The 25,142-nt window shown below is 39.3% G+C and overlaps 1 protein-coding gene across 1 annotated transcript in view; it reads right to left on the reverse strand.

Moving 5' to 3' along the window:
- Nucleotides 1-25,142, reverse strand: part of LOC121336300 (von Willebrand factor D and EGF domain-containing protein-like) — a 165,807-nt gene that overhangs the window by 39,101 nt on the left and 101,564 nt on the right. The window contains 6 exon segments of the mRNA XM_041405320.1: nucleotides 10,525-10,680; nucleotides 12,200-12,340; nucleotides 14,271-14,408; nucleotides 19,164-19,383; nucleotides 20,607-20,857; nucleotides 23,898-24,012. Coding sequence (XP_041261254.1) covers nucleotides 10,525-10,680; nucleotides 12,200-12,340; nucleotides 14,271-14,408; nucleotides 19,164-19,383; nucleotides 20,607-20,857; nucleotides 23,898-24,012 — 1,021 coding nt within the window.

Here is a 25,142-nt window from a genome sequence, read left to right on the forward strand (position 1 = left end):
ATCAACATTCTGAAACAGAAAGGAAATCCAATATATTTTTTCTCTTCTGAATTTATGATTTGTTTTTTAGAGGTTTTTTTTTTTGTTTTGTTTTGTTGGTTTTTGGTTTTTTTTTTAAACATTTACAGTCTTTCAAAAAAAAAAAACAGATCCATACTTGCTTTAAGAGAAGTCATGTCCCTTTCTGACCCCAACTATTCTGCTCCCAGTGAAGCAGCACACATTTCACACCCTGCCTAGGGCAGGGTACACCAGGCTGGTTGCTGTATTCCTTGGTGCTGTTCTCCCACACCTTTGCTGTGCTTAGACTTACACACCTTCACACTGTTCTTCCCAAGCCATGTGCCTTGGAGACAGCCCCATCCTGGCCAAAACTGGCAGCTGACACTTCAAATACTTGCCTAAGCTGTCTTGCTGCCTACCAGATATCAGTATTTATCACCTTTGCATTGCCATGCTTCTCTTTGCAGCTATTAGAGTTAGAAATTTTCCTTTTGGGCTTAAAATATGAGTATTATTTTTTATTTATGCAATGGCTTGAGCATCTTCATGTAATCACAAGTGTTTCTCTCTCTTTTAATCTACTAAAATGCCCCAAACCAGACTGCACTCCAGGTGGAGACTGGCTCCTTCTCCTTAAACTCCTTTTACTTCAGAGGATTATGCTTTAATTCTGCTCGAGTTACAACTCCTTCAGAATTCTGTGAGCAGTTTAAGGATTCATTATTAACACAATTCAATAAATTTACAATTTGTGTAGTTTTAGAGCTATTAACATTTAGTAGTACCTGCTGTCCAGCCAATTTCTCATTCAGAAGAATGTTGGCAGAGAAATGCTCTTTTGACATATTACACTGTGTGGGTCATCATTTAAAATTTGAGACATCTACCAGCACATAAATCTTATTTAAAATGTCAAGAGAGAACAGAAAAATTACACTGGTCTAAGAAGTCTTGTTACTAGAGTGCTAAGGATATTCCCATTTCCCTCTGCATGTTTCCATGTTAATATTTGTTTCTGTATTTACTGAGTGAGAAAAGGGAAACAAGAGCAGCTGTCAATAGGATGCTCCAGGGAAATTCTGTTTTTTTCATCAACTCTTAGTTTCCTCTTTTATATTATTATGTTCTGGCATTACTTTCTTTTCTACTCAGAGTGTGTTTAATTCCTAAATCTCTTGTTTTGCCATCCAGTGATACCCTAATGTCTTCCCTCTCCTAAATATTCAATAACACAGTTCTGATTCTCCTTTCCTTCCTTTCAAGCATACAGAAGCTCCCCACATTAGATGCTGGGTGGAATTCCCAGTCACCATATCCCTTCTACAATCACAAGCAGTAACTCCCAGAAAAAATTCCTCACCACCTTTAAGTGAAATACAGCTTCAACCTCCCAAGTTTTACAAAGAATTACTTCCAGGACTTTTTTTTTGGTAGCAAAAAAGCATTTCAAAGGTTCATTGTGATTGGGATATTAATGTAAATTTAGATAGGAGCTTAATTTTTCACCTAATGATCCTTTACGTATTTTTTTATGTAAAAAAGTGGAAAGTCAAATGCTGTGTGCCTCACATGCACACAGCTCAGCACAGAGCAGAGCAGTCACACGGCTCTCTCTCCATCTGTACAGGAGTATTCAGTCCTTGTGCTCTCAAACCACCACTTCTGCAATGGGCAAATTTACTCACTAGATGCTTTAATGATGAAATTAAAAGGTGAACATCTAGTTCACTATCCCTGAGCTCTTTCAGCCTGATAGAAAATGAGATTGTGTCGCTGATGTTGCTGCCTGGTGAGTAATTTTCTTCCCCTTCACCTACCAAAATCATGAGCAGCAGGGAATAGTTTGTGGACTCTGCATCACTCAGCCACTTCTGATTATAACAACTCCCCTGCTCCAGACTCTGTTTGCCAACGTGGCTGCAGCTGCACATACACAATTCTCTAACACCATTCAGAATTTGCAAGGCAAATTTGTCTTGTGTCAGTGAAATACAGAATCATTCTGTTTTAACACAACTTTTGTGGGGAGGAGAAAAACTGGGATCTTCAGTCAGCTCACCCACTAAAACTTGTTTATGAGACTTTCTGTGTTCAGAGTAAATGATTCCCAGAAATAAAAGGGGGTCTAGACTCTGCTATCAAGGATGTCCTTTTCCAGTTCTGGGATGTTGAAAACTTTTGTGTGTATACAAGAAAATATTACCTGAGTGTGAGGTAGTTGATTTGCTTATGTCACATTAAAGGTAATTTATAATTTTTGCATCACTGTGCAGTTCATTTGCTTCAAGGTTTTCAGAGCAATATAATTGACATCTCAATTCATTAACTGCTGTCTTTAAAGAAAAAGGGGTTTCTGAGATGGCTGGCCAGGAAAGAAACCATTCATGAAGATGCAAATGATACTATTGACTGCTTGACAAAGTTTTCAGTCTTATCTAAGATGTGTCAAGGAGTACATAAAGATTATCCCTTTCATACTGAACAAATACAAAACAATTGTTAGAAAGATTTTGCTAAGGTATAGCTATTTTTTAATAGGGAATATTTTTCTTAATAAGGAATATTTTTCTATTTGTAAAGATTTTGCAATAGAAAGCATTGTGATTTAGAGTTTAAGAAACAAAAACCCTTTCATGACGTTTAAGAGATTGTGGAGATTAATTAAAGAGTAATTATGAAGATTACATGACAGAAACAACTAAGAAAAACAAAGAGTTGGGGCACTAATAGTGCCTTATTTTATAATAATTTAAGCCAGATTTCTCATAGATTTAAGTGATCATCTCCTTTTTTGGCCTCCTGGGTAGATAAGAGTGCTATTAGGCCATGAGTTGGAGTTCTAGTCTGCCACTCAAGTCTGAAACTGATAGAAAAGCTTTAAATATGAAATTTATCCTAATGCATTACATTTCCCCCTCTAATGTGGATCTGCTTTCCAAGTAAGATTCTTGGGACAAGACATCATATACAGGCAAAGTACAGGGAGGTGGTTAACACAGCGAGAGAAAAATGGCTCTTGGAGGAAAATAATGTATTTTGAGCTCTTTGTTTTCAGACTCAGTTTGTTGGGTGGTTTTCTTTATTTCTTTTGTGATTTTTTTTCTGTATGTTTTCAATACAAATTTTACCATCAGGTCACCAGAGACAGCGTTTTTAAAATGGTGTAAGAGTTACTGATCACAAAGATATGAGCATGCTCCCTAGACATGGATTTTTTTTCCTTCTCTACCAACAATTTTCTTTATCAGTAGCTTTTTATTTTTTTTTTTTTTTTTTTATTGCCTATGGAGGTTTATAAACCTGCTATGTTTTTACAAACAAGGTTTTCTCAAACACCTTGTCTACCTTCCAGTTTATTTCAAGACTTAATTGAAAACCTCCCTCATGTGGGCTGGAAAAACCTCAGAATGTTTGATGTGCTCTCACCCCTGGCACGGGGGCCGTGCTCCTCTCACTGCTTGGCTGCCAGATCTCCTTCCGTGCTCCTTATATTCCTTGGGTCTAACCCCTTCTCTGCTGCTGCTTTCAGAAGCGCTCTTCCTGTGCTTTTCCCTGAATTCCCAGAAAACAGGAAGAGAAGTGTTCTTGTGTTTCAAAACACACCCTGGATCTCCCACTTAATCCCCTGGTGGCTGATTTATCACCCTTCCTTTCATTATGCCTTGTCCATCTTTCAGGTGTGAGCTTTTACCCCTCCTCTTTTGTGTTCTGCCTCCTCCAATTATTGAAGCCTGAAACTGCATTATTTCAGCAGCTGCAAAGGTGGTGTTAAGATTGAGTTCATGGAACCAAATTATATTTTCTATTCAAGAATTGACAGTGTATTTTACTTCTCAGAACTGAGGTAGATGGAAAAATTAATAGAAACTGTGTTCTTATCTGATGATGCCTCATGGGTCTTCAGAGCCTCTCAAGGCATGAACAGGTTGATAGATATATACAAAATAGGCTAAATTAAGGCAGATCATTTCTGAAGCATCTCTGTCTAATACTCTGAAATATCTATGTAGAATCCTTTAGAAGAGTAATAATAGATTATAAAGAAAGTTCATTTCTTCAAAAGAAAAGCCATAATATTTCTTCAAAGAAAAAAATAGCTGAAGTACTTCAAAGTATTTCAGCAAAGAAATAGCAAAGAATAAATTACTGAAATACTTCTTTTATTCAACTCAAGAAATAAATGGTCTAAAACAATAATTATGTTGTTTTGAGCTGTAAATATATAAAAAATGAGGTTTTTTACATATGAAAGCCAAGACACAAAGTGAACTATGCCTTACTGGGAACCAGTAATGAACCTATTTAAAAATCATGTAAACTTGTATAAATCCTCTCAGTGAAATCATGCTTTTATGGAGTTCTCCACAATTTCAACTGATTAGGTTGACAAGTACCTAGATTTTCTTCCCAATTTAGAAAGCAAAAGGCAAGAAATTACAATAATAAGATTTCAGAGGGTATGGCACAGAAGAACTTAGCTAGTTCTCTTTGAGAAAACAAAGGTTGCACCAGATATCTTTTGAGGTCCCTTCCAATATTGTTATTCTGATTCTCTGAAATTCTAAATCTAACATATCATCAGCATGGGCAATGATTTTCTCCTCCATCCCAGAGGATCAGTTGCCTTGCGTTGGCTATAGGCTGTTGCTGTATTCCTTCAGGAATGAACCAACCCTATTCATGTGATGTGCAATATTTGGGCAAAATTCACATGATTTGGCAGTGGACATCCCCTGGTTCTGCAAGAAAGTCCTGTGAAGTCCTACTATGCCTTTATATACCTGTTCAAAACCAGCAAGATGTTTAGGAACTGGTCCTAAATTTGTCCTGACCATGATAAGTCTGTATATTTCACACCTATTTTTATTTAAACCCTATACTGTGATTTGTCTTGTGCTGCTTACGAGTCCTTTCTCTTCAAATCCTTCTTTGCTTTATCCCTTAGTGTTGCTTTAATGGGGCCAGGATATTGGTCCAGCCTGAGTTACTTTCAGCTCTAAAGAGGTCTTTAAGTGCATTTAACAAAACAGCAATCTTGTCAAATTTGTGCAAACAGGGTTGGCTCCCTTCAAAAGCTCTGTGCTATTATAGCTGGATGATTAAATGAGCCTGGAAATTCTAAGAGAAAATAATCTTGCTCTGCCCTGCCAATGTAAAAAAGTACTGAGCCTGTATCCTGTGTAGATTATTTGTTGGAGACTGAGTTGTTATTATCACTTAAAAGTCATGATGGCCCAGTGATTGCTTAAGCAAAAGGTGGCACATTCTTGGTAGGAGAGAAATGTAATCTGTACTTGATATTCTGATTGAATGTAAATATTATTCATGGCTTATAGCTGAGTCCTCTTCCCTAGTGGTTTTATGGCTTGGGCTTCATTGGTCTTCTATTGCTGAGCTACATCATTTCCTAAATATATCATCTGCATTGGAAGCACTTAACAAGTTCTGGATTGACAGAGTGTATGGATCAGTGAAGCTGGAGACCATTTATCTTTTAAATTATCTAAACATATTCTTCCCACTGTGTCTACTTTGGTTGTTATGTTTGGGTCATGGCATATACTGTACAGGTCTCTTGATATTTTTCTGAAAATACTTAATATTTTATGAGGTATCCTTAAGGAGGAGAAAGACATCAGAAAGACTCTCTCTGATTCCCTTTCTGTCTTGACAAGTGCAGGAGTGGATTTCCAGGGGCAATTACAGACCCAGAGGGCAGGAAAGGGTCAGAGCTTATGTCCAAAATGCCAGGCTGATCCAGGCCTCATGTGACGATTACTGGCATGCCATTTGCAAAACTCACTCTTTCATAAGACCAAATTTATATGGAATGTCTTTGTGTGGCATTTCTAACCCCACTTCAGTGGCCATTTCATCACATACCCCTCGAAGGAGACATCTTTACAACATAATGCTCCATCTGAAAAAAATGTACATTTTGTCCTGAAATACACCCTAGCTAGAAACACTGAAACTGTGTTTCTGAAGGGATCAGCAGCTCCCACCATGCATTCCAGGGATGAATTGTGGACAGAGTTTCCATGGCCTGAGTCAGAGCTAGGAGCTGGAAGCCATTGGCATTCAATGCTTCCCTGTTTTGGAGCCCAGAGGCAGAGCTGAGAGCTCTTACCACACAGAGGCAGATCAGAGTATCCTTTGCTGTGTGTTTAGTGGTTCTGTTTTGTGTTTGAAAGGATCTCAGGCGACCTCACAGCTGATGGCTGCAGCATCTCCATCCCTGCCTTCACGTGGGCCGTGAAACTCGTTGCATAAACCACGTCAGGATGGGTTAGTTCCTCTTTGCAAAGCACTCTCTGAATGGTGAACAGTGCTTGCCTTTTAGCTACACCTATTGGTACACACAGGTCTCGGATTTAAAAGTCCTGTGTGTGATGTGCGTGCCTTAACAGGGGCTTTTTGTGTCTTCCAGGAGCTGTGCTCAGCTCAGTCCATTAGGGTAATGCTACTTGTGCAGTGGAGTCACTTATGATTTACACTGGGGTAAGTGAGACTGGAAGCTGGGCCTTGATCTTTTTAATGCAAATTCATCAATTCTGTTAGATAAAAGATGAAAGGAATCTATTACATTCCTCAGTCATCTCTTGAAACAAAATCATTTGATTGGTTCCAGGCAGTAAGAAGTCCTTACCCCTGTAGTTATCTCCAGACATGAAACCTTGAGTTAGCGACCAAAGCTCCTACTGGAGATATTTATTTTTCATGGAGAGTGATTAATGATGAGTGCTAATAATGACAGAAGTGATTTCCAAGTCAAAATGTAAGAATGCAAAACTTAAGGTTAACATGTTCCTCTGGTGTTTGATTGAGCAGTATGTGTTTAAAGACACACACCTTTTACTTCAAAACGTTTTATTCTCCTTTTAAATCCACACCTTGATGTCAATCTGACAGTGGTGCAAATGAGGAGGTGACAGAGGTCTCTCTGATGTAAAATCAAAGTGAGTTCAGATGCACAGTGCAGACACTAGAGGAGTGTGAAGCACAGAGCACGTAAACATAACAAATAGCTGCACATGCAAGAGTATAGCAAGTGCCAAACGTCTACAATACTGCAAATTAACTGCTATGACAGGAGATCTTGCAGTGGTGTTCTGAATGGGAAAGAGGAACTCGATTACAGAGATCATAAAATCACCCCCTCCCTTGATCTTCAGCTGCCTAAACCAGGAGAGGCAGAAAGAGCTGGCTCTGAACAAACAATCTTTTATGGGTGATGGATGTGGCACTGCTTTGTCCAGTAAAATTGCTGATTTACTAATAGTTAAAAAATAAATCCTTTGTGATGACACCAACCTCTCTAACCTGCTGAAGAAAGTGCAAACAGATGGGTATCTGTGTGACTGTGAGTGATGAAACCAGTCTGGAGAAATACCCACAGCTCCTGACGAGAACGGATATTGCAGCGTGCAGGAACATCACCAGCATCCCCATTAGGATATATTCATTTTCTTTGTGCCAAGAATATGACCAGTGATGCTGGGTGGTTTGATTTAATAGATCTGCCTCTTCTAGCAAAAAAGCAACAGATATTTTATACAAAAGTGAAATGTGCCCAGGGAAGCCTGGACAGATTTAAATTCCTCAGGCTTTCCTCTTTATTTCAATGCCAGCAGACTTAAGGGACTTTTGACCCTACTAGTAAATTTTTAAATAAATGTAGGATACCTGCTTTATGGGTCTGAAAGGGACAGGAATGGCTTTTTGTTTCTGATGGGAGGAGAGTCTGTTAAAAAAAATCAAAAAACTTCCCTTTATATGTGAAATTCCATGCTGGCTTTTCCTTAAGACTGCTCTGATTTACTTCAAGAAAAATTGCAACCAAGTCTGGTTGGTTCAAAGTGGTACAAACTACAGATATAAGCCAGGTGAAATATGTAAGTGAGAACAGAATTGCCTTGCATTTTTAGAGCAGATAAATGTAGCTCAGAAACTTATTTTTAGAGTTACACAGTTTGCAGTAAGTCAAGCACTAAGAGAGATGAATACCTATCACATATCAATGCTGAGGAAACGGTATTTTGTTGATTATAAATCAAAATTGAAGGAATTTTTGGGTGCAGCTCATCAAACACTGATTTAGGAAACAATTTTCCTCTGGAATATTTTTCTCCTCGGCAGCCTACAAAGGCAGTTGGGTAATTTTTGTGGTTTCGGTATGAAGAAATACTTATCCTTTAATCCTTAAATCATTGCAATTGAGTATAATTTCATGTCAAAAGCAGCCAATAAAAGTACAAAATAGGGATTAGCGGGAGTATTTTTAGATTAAAATTACTTGAGTTGGAAAGAAGTGGCACATAATCCAGTACCTTCACGAGCACTGTAGCAAGCTGAAGAGGATTTGTTCTGTTTCATTTGAAGACTGATGGCATAAGTTACAAGGGAGAGAAGCTATTATTACAACAGGGAGGATTTCACAATAATCATAATCCACAACTGTACATAAATTTAATTGAGAGTTAATTCTTTTTTTGTCTGATATCTTTTAATCATCAATGCTATACAATACTTCTGCTTCTACTGGCAAAGCACTTGGGAAGCAAAGTTAAACCCATCATTTTGGCCATAAATTGGGACACTCATAAAGCTGCAACAATTGCTTCCATTTCTAAGTATTAAAACAAATGACTACTCTCATTTAACCTTGAGGCACAAGATTCTCACTGCTTGTATTGTGATATAATTCCCAGGAGTGAATATAAGCTTCTGTTGGAACAAAAAAAATAATTCCTCTTCATTCCCTTCCTGAAGAGTTCAAGCTGGCATCATTTGCAGCATGAAGTCCTGGCTCAGTTTGCATATTCAAGAGAAAAATGTGAAACAATCCCCCTGCCTCTGACATACAGCTCACTTTTGAAGGAAGCATGTACTTGTTTCAGGTCCTGATACCTGGGGTATTTCTTAAATCTTTGCCTGGAGTTGTATATGACAGGTATGAATCACAGCAAATGGCAGCTTCTCTCTGCATTCCCCTTTCTAGAACACAGACAAATTTATTAGTTAATGTTTATATAAGCCCAGTGTAAGTGTGCCTGATTTACTGTACCAATACCTGCAGCTGTAGAATGTCTGTTCTACTCAACAGCATTTAAAGGACCTTTGGGGTGCACAATGTGTATCCCATTATCCCATTAATGACAAGGCTCAGCTTTGGGCAATAACAAAAAAGTTATTTATATGCACAATGATTTTTTTTCTTCCTCAACCACTTTTACAGCTTCCCCAAGTTATAGAAGAGTCAATAGCTGGCTTAGTGATGCTGGCAGACTAAGTAATACTTTGTACATACTCATTGCTAGGGAGAGAAAAATGTGGAGTTTATTTTTGTGACCTTTAGATTCGGAGAACTGGCTAAAATCAATTTATAGTTCCATGAGATTGGATGATACCTACACTAAGCAGTAAAATTGCTTCCACTTTGATAAAGTGTGTTAAAATATAACAGCAAGGTAACAACCATTGATTAGGATACAGAATGGGAAGTGAAGGGGGGTTGGTCAAGTGTAGGAGGTCAGGGAACAATTTGACAGGTTTCAAGCCACTCTGTCTTGAATGCTTAGGAAAAAGATTTCAAGGAATCTAACCTGGCAACTACTGTCATTAAGGAATAAACATGAGTACTCCTGGCAGTAAAAAGGGGACAGTCATCCAGACTGTGCCTATAGAACCATACATTGAATTATGGGAATATCAATGAGAGAGAGCAGGATCAGATGACAGCGGTTGCTGTGCCATTGCCACTTTGTGCCTGAGGTCAGGACCCAGCTTTTCTTTCACCACAGCAGAAGATCTCTTTTAATGAGGCCTTCTCTTCATTCCTCAGGGATTAATGGGAGCAGCTGATTTTCACAGCTCCCCAAGGAAGATCACTGCTCAGGCTATGAAAAATACCACAGGAATTCTTTAATTATCTGTTGTCTTCAGTTGTTGGTATAGTTATTCTTGCATGACACTTTGTTTATTATTGCCTCCACAGGTCACCTTGCAGAACAGATGCCTTGCAGCAGAAGAATTAGGAAAGAAGGAGGGCTGAGTGATACTGGCATGTATCTATCATGTCATGTCCTGATCTTACTGAGGAGGAAACGAGTCCTGCATTCCTGTGCCAGTGCTGTGGCAGAAACACAGATGTGGTGATGCACACTGAACAAGTCCTGACGTGAAGAATTCCCCCCAGTAGCAACTGAGGTGGTTTATCTACTGGATTTCAACTCATGGAGCCAGATATTCCTGAAATAATTCCTGCCAGCTGCTCCTCAGCTGAGAGTGGCACAACACAGCCATCAGCACTTGATCCCAGAGTGCTGTAATGCCACGCTGGCTCACACTGTCTCACATCCTTCCTATGCAAAACCTTTGTAAAATTAAACAAAACAGAAAGTACCTGCTGCAGCCATCAGCACTTGATCCCAGAGTAGAGTGCTGTAATGCCACGCTAACTCACAGTCTCACACCCTTCCTATGCAAAACCTTTGTAAAATTTCAAAAACCAGAAAATACCTGCTCTGGGGACTTTGGTACAGCTCCGACCATTTCCAAAAAACCCCTCAGGGCAGCGGCCACAGAGGTACCCAAGGTAGGGGGGCTTGCGGTCAAAGCAGGGCGCTCCAGGGAAACACGGCCTGCTGGCACAGCTGGGGACATGTGCCACAGCTCCTGCACGGGCAAAACAAGGCAGGTCAAGCATTTATTCATCATTTATCAGATGAAACACATACCTGAAATTTAGCCCAGTTAAAGCTTTATAACTGCTTTTATTCTTTTAAAGTCTAATTGATGCTAAATGTTCGCAAACCTTGAGCCAAAGATGAGAATGTCCTGTGGGCACAGTGTAACAGAACAGCTGTTTCTCATTAAAGCAAGATTTATTAGTCCTCCAATTACATGTTTTCAAGTTTATTACTCAAAGTTGTTTGGCGTTTATCATGTAAAATATAGAAACTGTAATTTTCAGCATAAGTGAAAGCTTAACTGAGTGAGAAAAGGTATTATTTGACATCTTTTTGGTCTTTTATAATTGGAAGGTAATTATCAAACCTTACAGCACCTATACTGTACTTTTGAAATTACACTGTGGAGTACATATGTTTCTGATCTGGAAATCATCCTTAATGTGTCAAACCTTGTATTACAGAAAACTGCTTTAATTATCTTAGGACTATGTGCAAAATTTAACACTCTGGTAGTATATAATATTTTACCACTTATGATGTCACTGACTAGAAAGTGTGTATGAACTGCCTGTGAAGTATTTAATTGTGTCAAGACAGAGAACAGATGATGAATACAATCTTAAGGATAGTTGTAGATCCTTTTTAATTGCTTCCAGTGAGATCTCCACCATGATTCTCATGTATTTTCTGCATTATTCTTGCTCTTTACCTACAGTGTCATGATATAGGACACCTGCAGGAGGCAGGTTCTGCTTAGGGGTTGGCTGGCCTGGTACAGATATTAAAAAAAAAAAGGGTAAGAAGAAAAACTCCTTTAATTTTACATATAAAATATGTTATTTTTATGTATAATATGTATACATATATTTATATAGATATTTATTTTTATATAAAAATATGTTATTTATCTGTTGTCTCTGTACAACAGATATGACCAATCTCTATTTTTTGCTGCCTGCTTTCACTGGAAAATCAATTAAAAATGCTACACTCACTAGAGCAGGACCAACACAAGCATGGTGCAGGTGCACACCCATGCCAGAAGAGAGTGCTGCACCTCTGGGAAAAGCTACTGCCACAGGCAAGTTCATTCCTCGAGTTGCTCTCATGATTAAAACTCAGTAGCAATTCAATGGCTGCCCAATAAATACTGGAATAAAACAACAGCACCACTTGGTCATGGCAAGCTGGCATAAGCTGCCACTTTTATTATCTTGCTTTGCACTGATCACTGCAATTTGGGGTGGTTTTGTCCTACTTCAGAAGTGGTGATGTCTAATTAAGCCTGGCCACTCTGGCTGTTATTGTTGCAATGCCTCCCTTCCATGTCAAATTGTTTAGCAGCAATCCACAGTCTGATGTATTGAGTGGTTTTTTCTAACTCAAATTTTCTTGTATTGTAAACAGCTAGCTTCTGTTTACTGTTAAGGTGTTAAAATTAATGATTTCTGAATCCATAATCTTTCCCAAATGAAAAATATTTCATATCCTTGTATACCTACCGTGCCTATCACTTATGTTAAAATTCTTAATTACAGGAGAATCCTTTGTCTCTGAGGATTGCAGTGGCTGCTTAACCTTCATCCTGTTCAATTCACCTTTGCCATTGCTTAAAGCTTCTGTAACGTCAGCAGCAAGCACAGCTGTGGAAAACATCACAGAGACAAAAACAAGGTGTTAGAGCTCAGCTGTGATTGATGATAAAAAGCCACAGCAACAGCAAATCAGGTAACCTGGCACAAATTTACCCTGCAAGCCAAGAAGCAAACAGAGGCAGATCAGGTGGGTTCAGCTGCTGACACGCAGCAAAGCTTCACCCAAGTACAGGAAAAGTTACGATGCCCAGGCATTCTGAACTTTGCTTGTCTGGGAGTCTGAATGTGCACTGTGATCTCTCACTGGGCTCAGGGCACCTGGAAAGGCTCAGGTCAGTGTCAGCAGTGTCTGACAGCACTGCTCCTTGGATGGGGATGCTGCACCTCACCCTGGGAGCTGTGCTCTAGCTGAGTGTTTCCCCTCCTTGACACCTCTCCTTCTCTCTGAAACTCTGGTGAGTGTGTTTGTTCAGTCAGTTCAGCTGCCTGCTTTGTGTGTTTGAAATACTTGTGAAAAGTGCACATGGATGCAATGAGGAAACTCTGAAAAATGTGATTTTCTGCATAATTTTAAGGTAATGAATTAGAGGTAAAATCTATGTGGATAGTGCTGCAGCTTAAACAGTTATTGCCTTGAGTCTCTTGAATATTCTCTGCTCTTAATAGAGCCTGAAATTCTGACACTATATATACATATTAATACAATGAGCTGTTGCTCACTTTAGAAGCTATAGAACAACTTCAGTCCTCCTTCCCTTTATACTCACTTAAGCAAGGGAGGTAAGAGCAGGAATGTTAAGTTTCTGAATCAGAGCTAAAAATAATGATTTCTATCCTATCCTGAGTGGACAAATAAGCCCTCAGGTTTATTCCTTCTAATAAATGTTCATTTCAGAAACAGGTTTGTTTTTTTTTCTGTAATTAAAAAATGCAAAGTAAGGAATGTTATATTTTTCAAAAGCACATTGTTTGGTATAACTTTTCTTTGTGGGTCAAGTTAAAATATGCATTTGTGAAACAGATGCAAAATCACTTTGAAATAACCAGTGTGGCCAAATGATACATCACAGAAAACTTTATATACAGGTGTTTGGCAATATGATTGAAGGAATGTTTGGTAAATCTGGCAAAAGCAGTGCTGCTGGTGCCAGGGTCCTGCAGCTACCACTCAGTCTGTTTACAAGGGATAATTTTTTCCTTTCTGTAGTCAATGTGAGGAAATGTTAATGGCTGCACAGGAAATATCTGCATCTTTCATTTCTTGTATTTCTTTGGAAATACCAAGAAACAAATAAAAACATCTTCAAGTGTTGATTTATGGTAAATAAAAAAAAGGAAAAATTCTTTAGGAGAAGGCTTTTGTCCATGTGCCTGGAACAAGCAGAGTGTGTGTGAGTCACATCAAGTGCACTGGAAGGTCTTAGAGTACAAAGTCACTTTAGGCTCCCCAATGAAGAGTCTGTTGCTCTAAAAGCAAATATTGAGCAGTTCTAAAACTGTTCATGGCCCTTTCCTTCACTAGCTGGGATCTGAGGAATGACATAATGCCAAGCTTCCCTGGGCTGTGTCCTCTAATGAAAACACACCTTGGAAACAGAGGAGAGAGGATGGAAAGGTTTGGCACATTGACCTTTCTCTTACTCTCCTGGCAGCTGCCACCCAAAGTAAAATCAGCCCTGGAGTTGCTCACCAAATACTCACTCATGGATGTGTATTTAGGAGTGAAATAGTGGAGAATGTGCAGAGTGTCCTTGGCAAATTATCTATCTGGAAAGTGCTTTTTTGTAGGCTGTGGTGCTCCTTCTCTACCAGAATGATTTGCAGATATCCACATTAATATAACATGACAATAGTCAGCTTTGTACATTTAAGGGTCTGTACTTGAAATGAATGGCAAAATACTCAATTAGGGATAATAGTAGTAGAATTGAACCCATTCCCCCCCAGTCTCTTAAAATAAATCATGTAAAACACTTACATTTGCAAGTTTTACCGTTTCCCTCCATCCCAGTGGGGCAAATTCCACATACATAAGATCCAAAGGTATTAGTACAAGATACTCCAGGAAAACAAAGACTCTCTTCACATTCATTCTTGTCTTCCTGACAAGTAAGCCCTGTGGCAAAGCAAGGGAGAAGTTAATAATCAGGAAAGGTTCCCTGTTTATAGTTCAGCTCAAGTGCAGACCAAGGCTCACTTCTCTGCTTCAAACTCATTACAGGGTATGTCACTCATGTTCCAGCCAAATCCTCCACTGTCTCGCTTAAACCTGCTTTTATCACACTGTTTATTGCTGTCATTATTGGCACCAGAAGTGCTGAATTGGAGACTACTGCTCATGGAAAGCTGTGCATGTTAAAAATGCACATAAATGTAATTAATATTGCCCTTGCATGACATGTCTTTGCTGCTGTTTTTGCTGTCTTGTTAATGTTGCTAATGTGAGGTCTTTGTCATGTACTGAAGAACCCCATGAATTTCACCTTTTTGGCTTTAGGATATGAGGAGCCATGTATTGACCTCTATTGTACTTTGTTTCTGTGTGAACCTCACACAAATGTGAACTGGCCTGATAGAGTCTGGTTGAAGGTAAACCCTACAAAATGATCAGATTTTTAAAAACAACCCAAATTTTTCTATTGAAATTAAAAATTTGAAGGAACATTCTGAAAATGTCACTGAGGCACATTACTGGTATTCGGAGGATAGGCTGCCACAGGATCTGAATCCAAAACAGTATCTCTTGACTATTCCTGATTTTAGAAAGAAGGTTTTAAAAATCCCTTAAAGCAACTGATTTTCAAATTCACAACACTGAGTGATTTAATGAATCAAATTAAGGGAGGGTGACCCAAAAGATAAAAATACAATCAGAACAGCAATGAGGCACAGTAATCAAATATAATGTTGTTTAAAACTCCTCCAGGCTTCAGGTGCTGCTGTCTCTGTGCACTCTGGCAAACTTGCTTGGCTGCTGCTGGTCACAGGATGGGCAGCCACAAACCAGCCCAGATCACTTTTATTAAAACATCCTCTTTTTCCCTGCAGGAATAAACAAGGAGATTGGGACAGCTTCTGGAGAATCCAGGGACGTGCCACAAGACACAGGTACAGAAAGGTTTGATCCATATCAGATATCCAGTTTTATTGTGATAAAAGGTCTAAGGATAAAAGAATCTTCTCTTTTTTCTTTTTTTATTTTTTTTCTTCAAAAAATAAATTTGTCACAGAGGAATGAATTGCAGGATGATAAAAACAGAGTTATTATTCACCTCCTACAACATAATCTCTCATTTCTTCAGCATTGCAGACAGCTTCCACTAGTCCTTTAATGTTAAAATAGTATTTTGATGTAGAAAACTCAAATTGAAGTCTCTTTATAGTTTGAGCTGCCTAAAAAGCCAGTGACATCACCTTCCCAGGTCTGCTTCTTCTTGAGGAAAAAAAGAGCAGCAGCAAGAAAGCTGCATCCCTTTTCCCGTGCCATTTCAACATAATTTATTATGGTTTTCATGCTTCTTGCTTCATTTATTGAAACTGGACACCACACAGCATTGCAGGACTGGGCTTACCTTTTCCCTTCCCTTGTTAAATTTTGGCTGACTGTTTATATTTCATTATATTTCAATTATCACGTTCCTGGCATCAGGCTGCTTTTCTCTGCTGCTGATTTCTGGTGATTCATTGAGAAATTATTAGACATCACATGGAAAATATTGAATGAGTAGCCCTCTGATTAGGTTAGTAATTACTTTCTTTCTCTGAGTATCATACAAAGACTAAACATGCTACCATAAATAATGAGAGGAGGATCAATGTTCCCAGTTTCAGTAACAACAGTCACTTCTCCCTTGGTCCCTCTCATACTTCCCTTCTCACCTTAAAATACTCTTTTCACTGCAAAGGGCTGTCTTTCATATCTCAAAGACAAGAGCATTACAGAAATCAAAGGAACACCATAAAGTAACAAGATAAAATTCAGCCACTTTGTAAAGCTAGAACTATGCAAACACTGCTTTTTACACAGAGACATTTGATTTTAAACAGTGTCTGACCAATTTGGGCATAATGATAATCCTGATGAATACAAGGAGAAATGTTTGCAAAGACTGAAACTTGGCTGCATGATGCTGAAGAAGCAGCAGAAATGGACACAAAACTGCATCAAGAAGAGTAAATTATTCTGTTTACAGGACCTCCTGTGCACTGTAGCACAGGGGAGTCTCAACTGTCTTGGCACTGCTACAGTACAAATAAAAATAATAGGAATAGAAGTTCATCAAGTTCCAAGGCTGAGCCATCTGTTCGTGTGCCAGCTATATTTCTCCATCCCTGCATGGGAAGTTGTTTGAGAAAATAAAGTCCTTTCATGCCTCGATAGGAGCTGACCACCTACAGATGCAAAGAAAGATTTTTTGACTGTATTCACATTAAGCTGACTCTAAAGGAACAGAAAAATCCCATTTAGGGTCTCTATGGTTATTAGAAACCAGTAACAAATCCTGAAATATAAAATGAAATTATGGTTCCATCTTGCTGCCCGTCCCACCCCCAGCTTTGTACTAATCACTGGTGTGTGGGGAAAGAAATAAAGATTTTGTGATTGGGATAGTTATCAAGGATGAGTTCTCAGGTGGGTGATGTTCTTGCTTTCTGTGGCCAAAAGAATAAACAACAGGGAGTTTGCTATCGTGTTGACAATGCAGATGAAAAATGAATGAGCTTTGAACACTCAGAGATCAAGTAATAACTCTGGAGTCAGCCTTCTCTCAGATTTCCTACTGGATTTCTCCCTGCCTTGCTCCCATTCTTGCATTTTACCCTCACATGATGCACCTGAGCTGTGCTTCCCTTGCAGGGGTGTTGGGGAAGCTCTCACAAGTTCACTCCTTGTTTCTCCTGCCTGTTTGCTGTCATTTGTAAAGATTTGATGGTGAAGTGGTGCTGTCACTTGAGCTGCATAGCATTGCCTTCTCATTAGATTATTGATGGTTTTCTGGGGAATTGAGGCATAAACACAGCATCAAGAATGAGCTTTTATTGCTGTCACCAAACCTGCCCTGAAGTAAAATCATCTGCTTCCCAGCTGGCTTGCAGCTCCACTTGTTTATAATTTTTCACCTGCTATTAAAACTTTGAGATGTATTCCTTTTTCACTCAATCATATCTTATTTTGGTTTCTTTTGTTGCTTGTGTTTTGGCATTTTGGGAAGAACAGGGAAGAACAGCAAAACCCTTGCACTGTTATTTAACTTGCAAGATCTAAAGGTGAAGCAAAACCTGTTTTTTCTGTGGCCATCAAGATTCTGTGTGCCCTTGTCTCTCCAGTCAGCAGGTCCACTGAAGTTATTAACTCATGGAATTATATTGATTTTTATTCATTCAATCAATCAAACTCCTTACAGTTAATCAAAACTTTTTCTCATTGTCTATCTCCATAAATTACACCATAAAAAGTTCCCAGTTTTTCCTGTGCTCATAGGAATGTTCTTTCCAGGGGATTACAGACATTCTTCATATGTTTGGTTGGCTTAGGGATTTTTATATTTTGATCAAACTTCTATGTTAGAACTTTATTCTCCATGCTTAGGCTTGTGTGTTCTTGCCTCACTGGAGTCTCTGGTGGTGTAAAGACTTTGGACAGCAGCAGGATTTGGCCATTAGGCAGCATCACCTGGAGTCAACACAGATTAGGTGTCACAGATCTTTTAGGCCATTTTTATGGACTTCTGAAGGATTTGTAATTTTCATTTCTGCTGGAATTTTATAGAAATGAAATCTGGGCTTGCAGTCCCACATGGCCAAAGCAATAAAGCTGCTGACAGGCAGGAAGGGTGCCTTGCCTACTGAGTAAAATCTGTTCACTGCTTTTATTTAAAAATGAGTGTTTTTCTGTATATATGCACAATAAGCAGTAATAATTATGTGCTTTTGATGTTATTTCTACTTTATTTTTCCAGCCTATAACACTGGCAGCAGCCAACCTTATGGGTCTCAAGAATGTGAACAGAGCAGGGGGTTAAGTGATCATCTTTCTTCCCTTAATTTCTTAAAATCACATTTTGGCCAGCTTTTCTGGTTTTGGCTTGGATAGAATTTTGAAACCAGGGCACCAGCCTTGAAGAGTTTCAGAGGTTAGATTTTGTTTTATCATCATGTATGACAACTCACTGGGCTTGTGATTTTCTAGTGCTTAAATTTAATGAAGCTTCAAGTGGGACTAAAGGAAAATTTATTTTTCCATGTTATCCAAGCCTTCTTCTCCCTAGACCTAAGAAATCTCATTTAATCCTAGTTCTTTCCTCAGCTTAATTAAGTGAAATCCTGTCAAGTGCAAAAAGGCCCTGGGTTTCCATGCCTTCTTCTCCCTAGACCGAAGAAACCTCATTTAATCCTAGTTTTTTCCTCAGCTTAATTAAGTGAAATCCTGTCAAGTGCAAAAAGGCCCTGGCTCTTTGTCTTTTCTCTTTTTCACTCAGTCTTTTAGCTCATCTCATGGATGGACAAATCCATGGGAAGTGAGCAGGAAGCAACAGTCTTTGCCTTTACTCTTTTTCACTCAGTCTTCTCCTAGCTCATCTCATGGATGGACAAATCCATGGGAAGTGCAGGAAGCAACAGAGATCTGTGAGGTTCACGTCCTCCTTGAGTGATCATTTGAGGACAGCAGAGCTTTAGGTAAATTTTCCTCATTATTAGATAGAGAAATATCATCTCTCTATGTCTAAAGCTAAACCACAGCAGCAGAAGAGCAGGATTACGTCTGCAGTCCATTTGGCAGATGTTGTGGTCGTGCCACACTGAAAGAATTCTGTAGCTCTGTTCAACCACGTCTGTGGTTAGACCAGAGATGCAAACAGAGAGGTGTTACCTCCCAAGCCAGGGGGGCATTTACAAAAGTAGCTCCCCATGCTGTCCACACAGGTCCCGCTGCCACAGGGGTTTGATTTGCAGTCCCTGATGTCTTCCTGGCAGAATTCTCCATCAAATCCATTTGGACACAAGCACAGGTATTCACCAAGGCCTGGAGGGTATTTGATATTGGTGACACATGTACCACCACTGAGGCAGCTGCAGGGCTTCACTCCAACCTGGAAAAGGCAAAAGGGGATTCTGGTAAGGTTCCTCTGAATAACCACAGCTGGGATGTGTATTGTTCCCCTTTTGCAAGGGAGAGATTTGCACCGCAAACATGTCATCCACTGTTATGGAAACTTATTTTAACCAATTTCCTTTGTCTAGATAGATGGTCTTATACTCACTGTACTTATTTATTTGACTGAGAGCTCAGTTTCAAATGGATTTCTTTTTTTCATCATTTAGGGGCACATTCTGACTTCTTATAAGGAAAAAAAACCCAATCTTATTTGCTGCAACAGCAGATTTCACATCATATCTGAGGGCAGAATTTGTTCCTTATTCTTCGAAGAAGAAAGGAAAAATCTTTTCTTTTTGCCTGCCTGCCCACCTTCCTCTTTCACATTACAAATGGCTCCCAGGCAGGAACATGACTGTGGCATTCCTTATCTGGTGTTTCCCTTCAGGGAAGGGAGATCCATGGTTGTATTTTGCGTATGTACAAGAACTGCATTTCTACAGATTCAAAGCTCTGCATTATCTCCCCCAGATAACACAGGTCTAGCTTGAAATATTTCCATTACAGCCATATCTAGGCTCCAGTTTCCCCTTTGCTGTCTGTGTGGGTTCAGCAGATTGGTATCCTGTGGTTTGAATGAGCAAAAACAGGAATCTCTGGGAATAAAAATCTTTTCTTCACAAAACTGTTCTTATGTCAAGAGTCTGTGTCCTGCTTTATTAGCTCATCCGATCAGAGGATTAATGTTAGCCCACACAATAAAGACAAAGCCATGCACAAGCTCTGCCAAGAAACTTAGAGCATGGAGTAAAGACATAGGAGCAAGATATCCTCTAAAAATATCATTGAGAATGAGTTACAATCTCCCTTTTATAGCTAAAGCCTGGTCTTTTATGTTATATGCTTTTTTTGTGCAATCCAGATGCAAAATGTGAATTTTAAAGCAGATTAATGAACCATTAAAAGGCTCTGCAAGAATGTTCTTTCAAACAGCAATCAATAGCACTCTCTCTTGTTCCCTGTGTATATAGTTTCTATGTTCTCAGAGATATTTATTCCATTAATTGATCATTATTGCTGTGCTGGATATTATACACTTATGAGGAAATAGCTGAAGCCTTGTTTTTCAAGACAGTAACAAATTATTAGCTATGATGACAATTGCATTGACATGACAAACAGGTTTTTGTTTTTCCTTTGAAGTGCTCTTTCCCTTACCTCAATAGAGTATCTGCTCTGTGCATTGCACTCATCTGACACAGTGAATTCAAAGGTCTGCATTTCTTCTGAATCCACTTTCCAGAGGAGCAGGCCAGCAGGAGAGAGCCTGGCATCCCGTGGCCCAGCCTCCAAGATGAATAGCACAGCTGACCCTTCTGGATCCACTGCTATTAGCTGGTAAACAAAATTCTCACCAATAAATGTCAGCAGCTGGCTGGAGGGGGCCTGGAACACAGGAGGCAGGTTGTCTAAACAGCAAAAATGAAACCATGATTACATAAACTCCAGTTTCTCCCACGCAGAGATTCTCAGAGTGGGTCTTTGAAGGAACACTCTCAAAGAAAACATGCAGATCATGCCCAGAGGCTGATGGAGGAAGAGATATGTGTGTTAGAGGCAAAAAGAACACCTTTTTCCTCCCCTTTTTTTTTTGTTACCTATGCTGAATTTTTGTCCCATCCTTCATGTGGATTAATTTTGATATGCATCTGATATATGGGAGTAAATAATACATTATGTCTATAACCTCCCCCTAGTCCCAATTCTTTTTAAAACTGAAATTAGTTATATTTCTTATACTTACATCATATTTAATCTACCTACCATCCATCCATTTAAATAAAATCTCAAAATGCTGAATGACAAATGAACTGGGTGGGCGGCTCAGAAGGAAAAGTAAATTGTCACTCTTCCACTGAGTAGACTCTCCTGCCTTTACCCATGAGGAGTAATTAGACAAGCAGTTTGAGTGAATTCAGTTGGACATTTTGTCAGGAGCAAAGGTCTTTTCAGTGCCAGCAGAGACACATCAGAGACTGCCCATCCCCAGTGACAGTGCTGTGTATCATGTCACTGTTGGCACTGTTATTTCCAGGGTTGCTGTTTACATCCAGTGTTTCCTTAATGAAGATAACCCCCCCTCCCTAATTTTACAAGGCTATTTAACAGCAGAGGATAAATGCTACCTGAAGATACTTTCAATGTACATAGGTAAGGAGGACAAGGTAGAGAAAATGATTACATTTTATAATTAGAAACCAAGGAAAAGTAAGATCAGATGAGTACCCTGAGGTGACAGCAGCTCTTTTCAGGGCCAGGAATTTCATCTCCATGTCCTAAGCCTCCTCAGTCTCAAGGCATCTTTCCACTTGAGCCAGTAGTACAAATTGACAGGTATTGATATTTAAAGGAGTCTTTCACAGTGTAATTTGACCATAGTTTTGTTTAACTTAACTCACATTTCTAATACCCAGGATTAATTTCAAGCCACGCTCTAACATTATGAACTATATATGAGTTCTCATAAGGACTCCTTGCACTATGCTCCTGGGAAATCATCATTAGGGTTTTTTTTTTTGTTTTTTTTTTTTTTTTTTTTTTTTTGTGGTGCATATAATTTTTATCCAACTTTGCTTTCCATAGCAGAGCTTAGATGATGCAGTTATTTAAATATGTGTCTCCTTTATTGCTGCTGTGTTATGAGAGCTTTCTAAAATGCTTGTCCAGCAGATTGTCCTGGCATAACTGTTGAAAGCTTCCATCTATTCATTTACCTTTTATTTCCCAAACACTAAAGCCATGGAGCCCATAAAAGTTGTGCCCAAAGTAATCAATGAAATATTGATGCAGGGTATGCATTTATGGATAAACACAAAGGTGTTAACTGAATGGATGGTAAGTGGAAGTGGTAGGCACAAAATAACATAAAATCAGATGTTCTGAAAGGAGTCTGCAGAGTGTTTCTAATCCCACAGTGATCTGCTTTCCATCCAGTAAATATATATAAACTCTCCCTATTGCTGCAGAACTTTTAAAGAACTTTTCAAACCTTTGAAAAAAGTCTGAATAACCCTTTCTTCTAAATATTTTTAAATTTTGACATCATTTAAAAATGAACCGTGAGTTCACTTTCAGTGTTCCCAAATCACTTCTAGTTTTATAAATTTCAAAACAAATGCAGTTTTTACTTTTAAAACCATGTCCTCAATTTGAAAATCGAGCTGCCTTGGTATTAGTAATGAGTCTGTCTGTGTAACACCCAGGATCAGCTCATCCCTGGGATGCAGCTGCTCTGGCCAGCAGAATATAAGGTCATGTTGGATGTGGCTCTGAGCAACCTGGTCTGGTGGAAGGTGTCCCTGCCCATAGCAGAGCGTGGGACAAGATGATCTTTGAGGTCCATTTCAAACCCTTCAAAACTTTCTGTGATTCTGTGACAGAAAGGAGGCAAGGTTTGTGAGTCACAGATAATATCCCTCGTTGGATTAAATATTTTTTCTGGGGAAAACCACACAGCTTTCAAGCGTACAGACTCTCTTTCAGATCTGACTCACCCTTAGGCATTTTAACTACTCATCCAAGTGACATCCAAATGGATTTTTAGTTGGCCAACTTTTGGAATGTAATAAAATTCCAAACAACTGAAGCAGGCTGGTTCTGTGACTCACACACCTTTCTGTAATGTGTTTGGCTTTACACTGGTAAAATGCAGAGAAACTCCTTCTGGAAGCACCACGTGACATAAAAGCAGTGATATAATCTTTGTATTGACCAGATCAAACATGTAAGGGAGGAGATGGGATGTGAGGATAATGCTGCTGGAAACACAGATTGTCTATAAAGAGTGGGGTGAGCAATGGTAGTTGTTTACACTGGACAGGCAGCCATGAAAAAACTATGATTTAGTCTTCATCCTCCAGGAGAAGCTTCAAAAGGCAGCCTTCCCCATGACCCCTGCCTCCAGGGGCTGCAGAATGAGCCTCTGGGCTCTGTGGCACTGGAGGTAATGAGTGGCTGATCCCTATCACTTGGACTCCCTGCCAAGCCAAGCTCTGTTATGAGGCATTTCATAGGATTTGGCTCAGCAAAAGGAAGGAATTCTTCCAGACACCCAAAATACATGTTAGTGTTTTAAAAACAGTATTTTCCCCAAATTGCCTCCTTAAAGATTTGTACCTGCGAGATGCTGACAGAGATATTTAGGGTTCATCACCTTTAGCTGACAGAGTTGGGCACTGCATGGGGCACTGGCATATCAAATTCTAATTTTCAGGCATTTTTTAAACTTATTAATCTGAGATTTATCAGGTTTCAGACAGAACAAGGTGCATAGTGCATGCAGTGGAGTCTGCATTTTGATGTACCAAATTATTGCCACTGCAAACAGTCCATGTGCACTCATAGGATAGATTCAGGTCAGCTAAATGGAGGAATGATATTTTTAATAAAATGAGTCATAAATTCCCAGAAAAGTGCTTCCAAATTCTAGAAAAGAAACCCCTGTCTTACTTTCATTAACAGACCAGGTGAACTTAGAAATGTCAGGTTCACAGAGAAGACAAGGGCTTGTAGGGCTTGACTCTCCTTCACCATAGCAAAGTCCATCGATATTGCATGTATTTTCCTGCCAAAAAAAAAAAAAAAAAAAAAAAAAAAAAAAAGGGGGGGGGGGGGAGAAAAAAAAAAAAAAAAAAAAAAAAAAAAACCAAACCCAAAAACGTCAAGGAATAAGAAAGATAAGAAATTGGCAATTATTAATTTATGGATATAAGCAGAAATTCACTTGTCTCTTGAAACAAGGAAACAGCAGTAATTTAAATGTTGGTGCTTACAGAGAGGAAACTGTGGAAGTTTTCCAGTCCCAGCTTGGGATCCTTGTAGCTTTGAATGTTTTAGCCTGGGCAGTGGGGTGTTGCTTTGTCATAGATGGATGATGGATGCAACAAAATATGACTTGTCCCATTTGCACATCCCAAGGAATGAGAAAGATAAGAAATTGGTAATTATTAATTTATGGATATAAGCAGAAATTCACTTGTCTCTTGAAACAAGGAAACAGCAGTAATTTAAATGTTGGTGCTTACAGAGAGGAAACTGTGGAAGTTTTCCAGTCCCAGCTTGGGATCCTTGTAGCTTTGAATGTTTTAGCTTGGGCAGTGGGGTGTTGCTTTGTCATAGATGGATGATGGATGCAACAAAATATGACTTGTCCCATTTGCACACTTGTGTGGTGTATGTGGTCACTATTCCCAACTGTGACTGCTCACATGGGGAATATCAGGTATCTATGAAAGGTCAGCTCCACGAGACTCCCAAAACCTGAGACTAGACTATTTCTGTTTGACATACTGGAATCCTGCTCTTCATAAACATTTGCAAAAGCAAATTCTTCTATAGCAAATTCTGCTATAAAAGCAGAATAAAGAAGTGCATTAGAATTTAGGCTCCCATGAGGGAGAAGAGCTGAGCACATCCCTGGTGCCTTGGTGGGGCAGAAGATCCCAAAAGGTATTTGTGAGGGGATGCTCTGTGGCACAGCAGCCTTTGGGCTGAGCTGCTCCTCTCCCACCAGGTTCAGGGGGGCCCTGTGCATTGAAGGCATCTGAGAAGGGAACACAGGGACATAATTAACAGATAGAGTTAAAGATCTATCCTGTGGGAAGGTCCTGTGGAGGAGTCAGGCCTTGTAGCCTGTGTTGGGCAGGTGGGACTTTATCTGGCCATGCAGATTCCCAGAAAAACATGGAATACTTC

Source organism: Onychostruthus taczanowskii, unplaced genomic scaffold, assembly GCF_017590055.1.
Source record: "Onychostruthus taczanowskii isolate IOZ18803 unplaced genomic scaffold, ASM1759005v1 scaffold10, whole genome shotgun sequence".
Taxonomy (NCBI): domain Eukaryota; kingdom Metazoa; phylum Chordata; class Aves; order Passeriformes; family Passeridae; genus Onychostruthus; species Onychostruthus taczanowskii.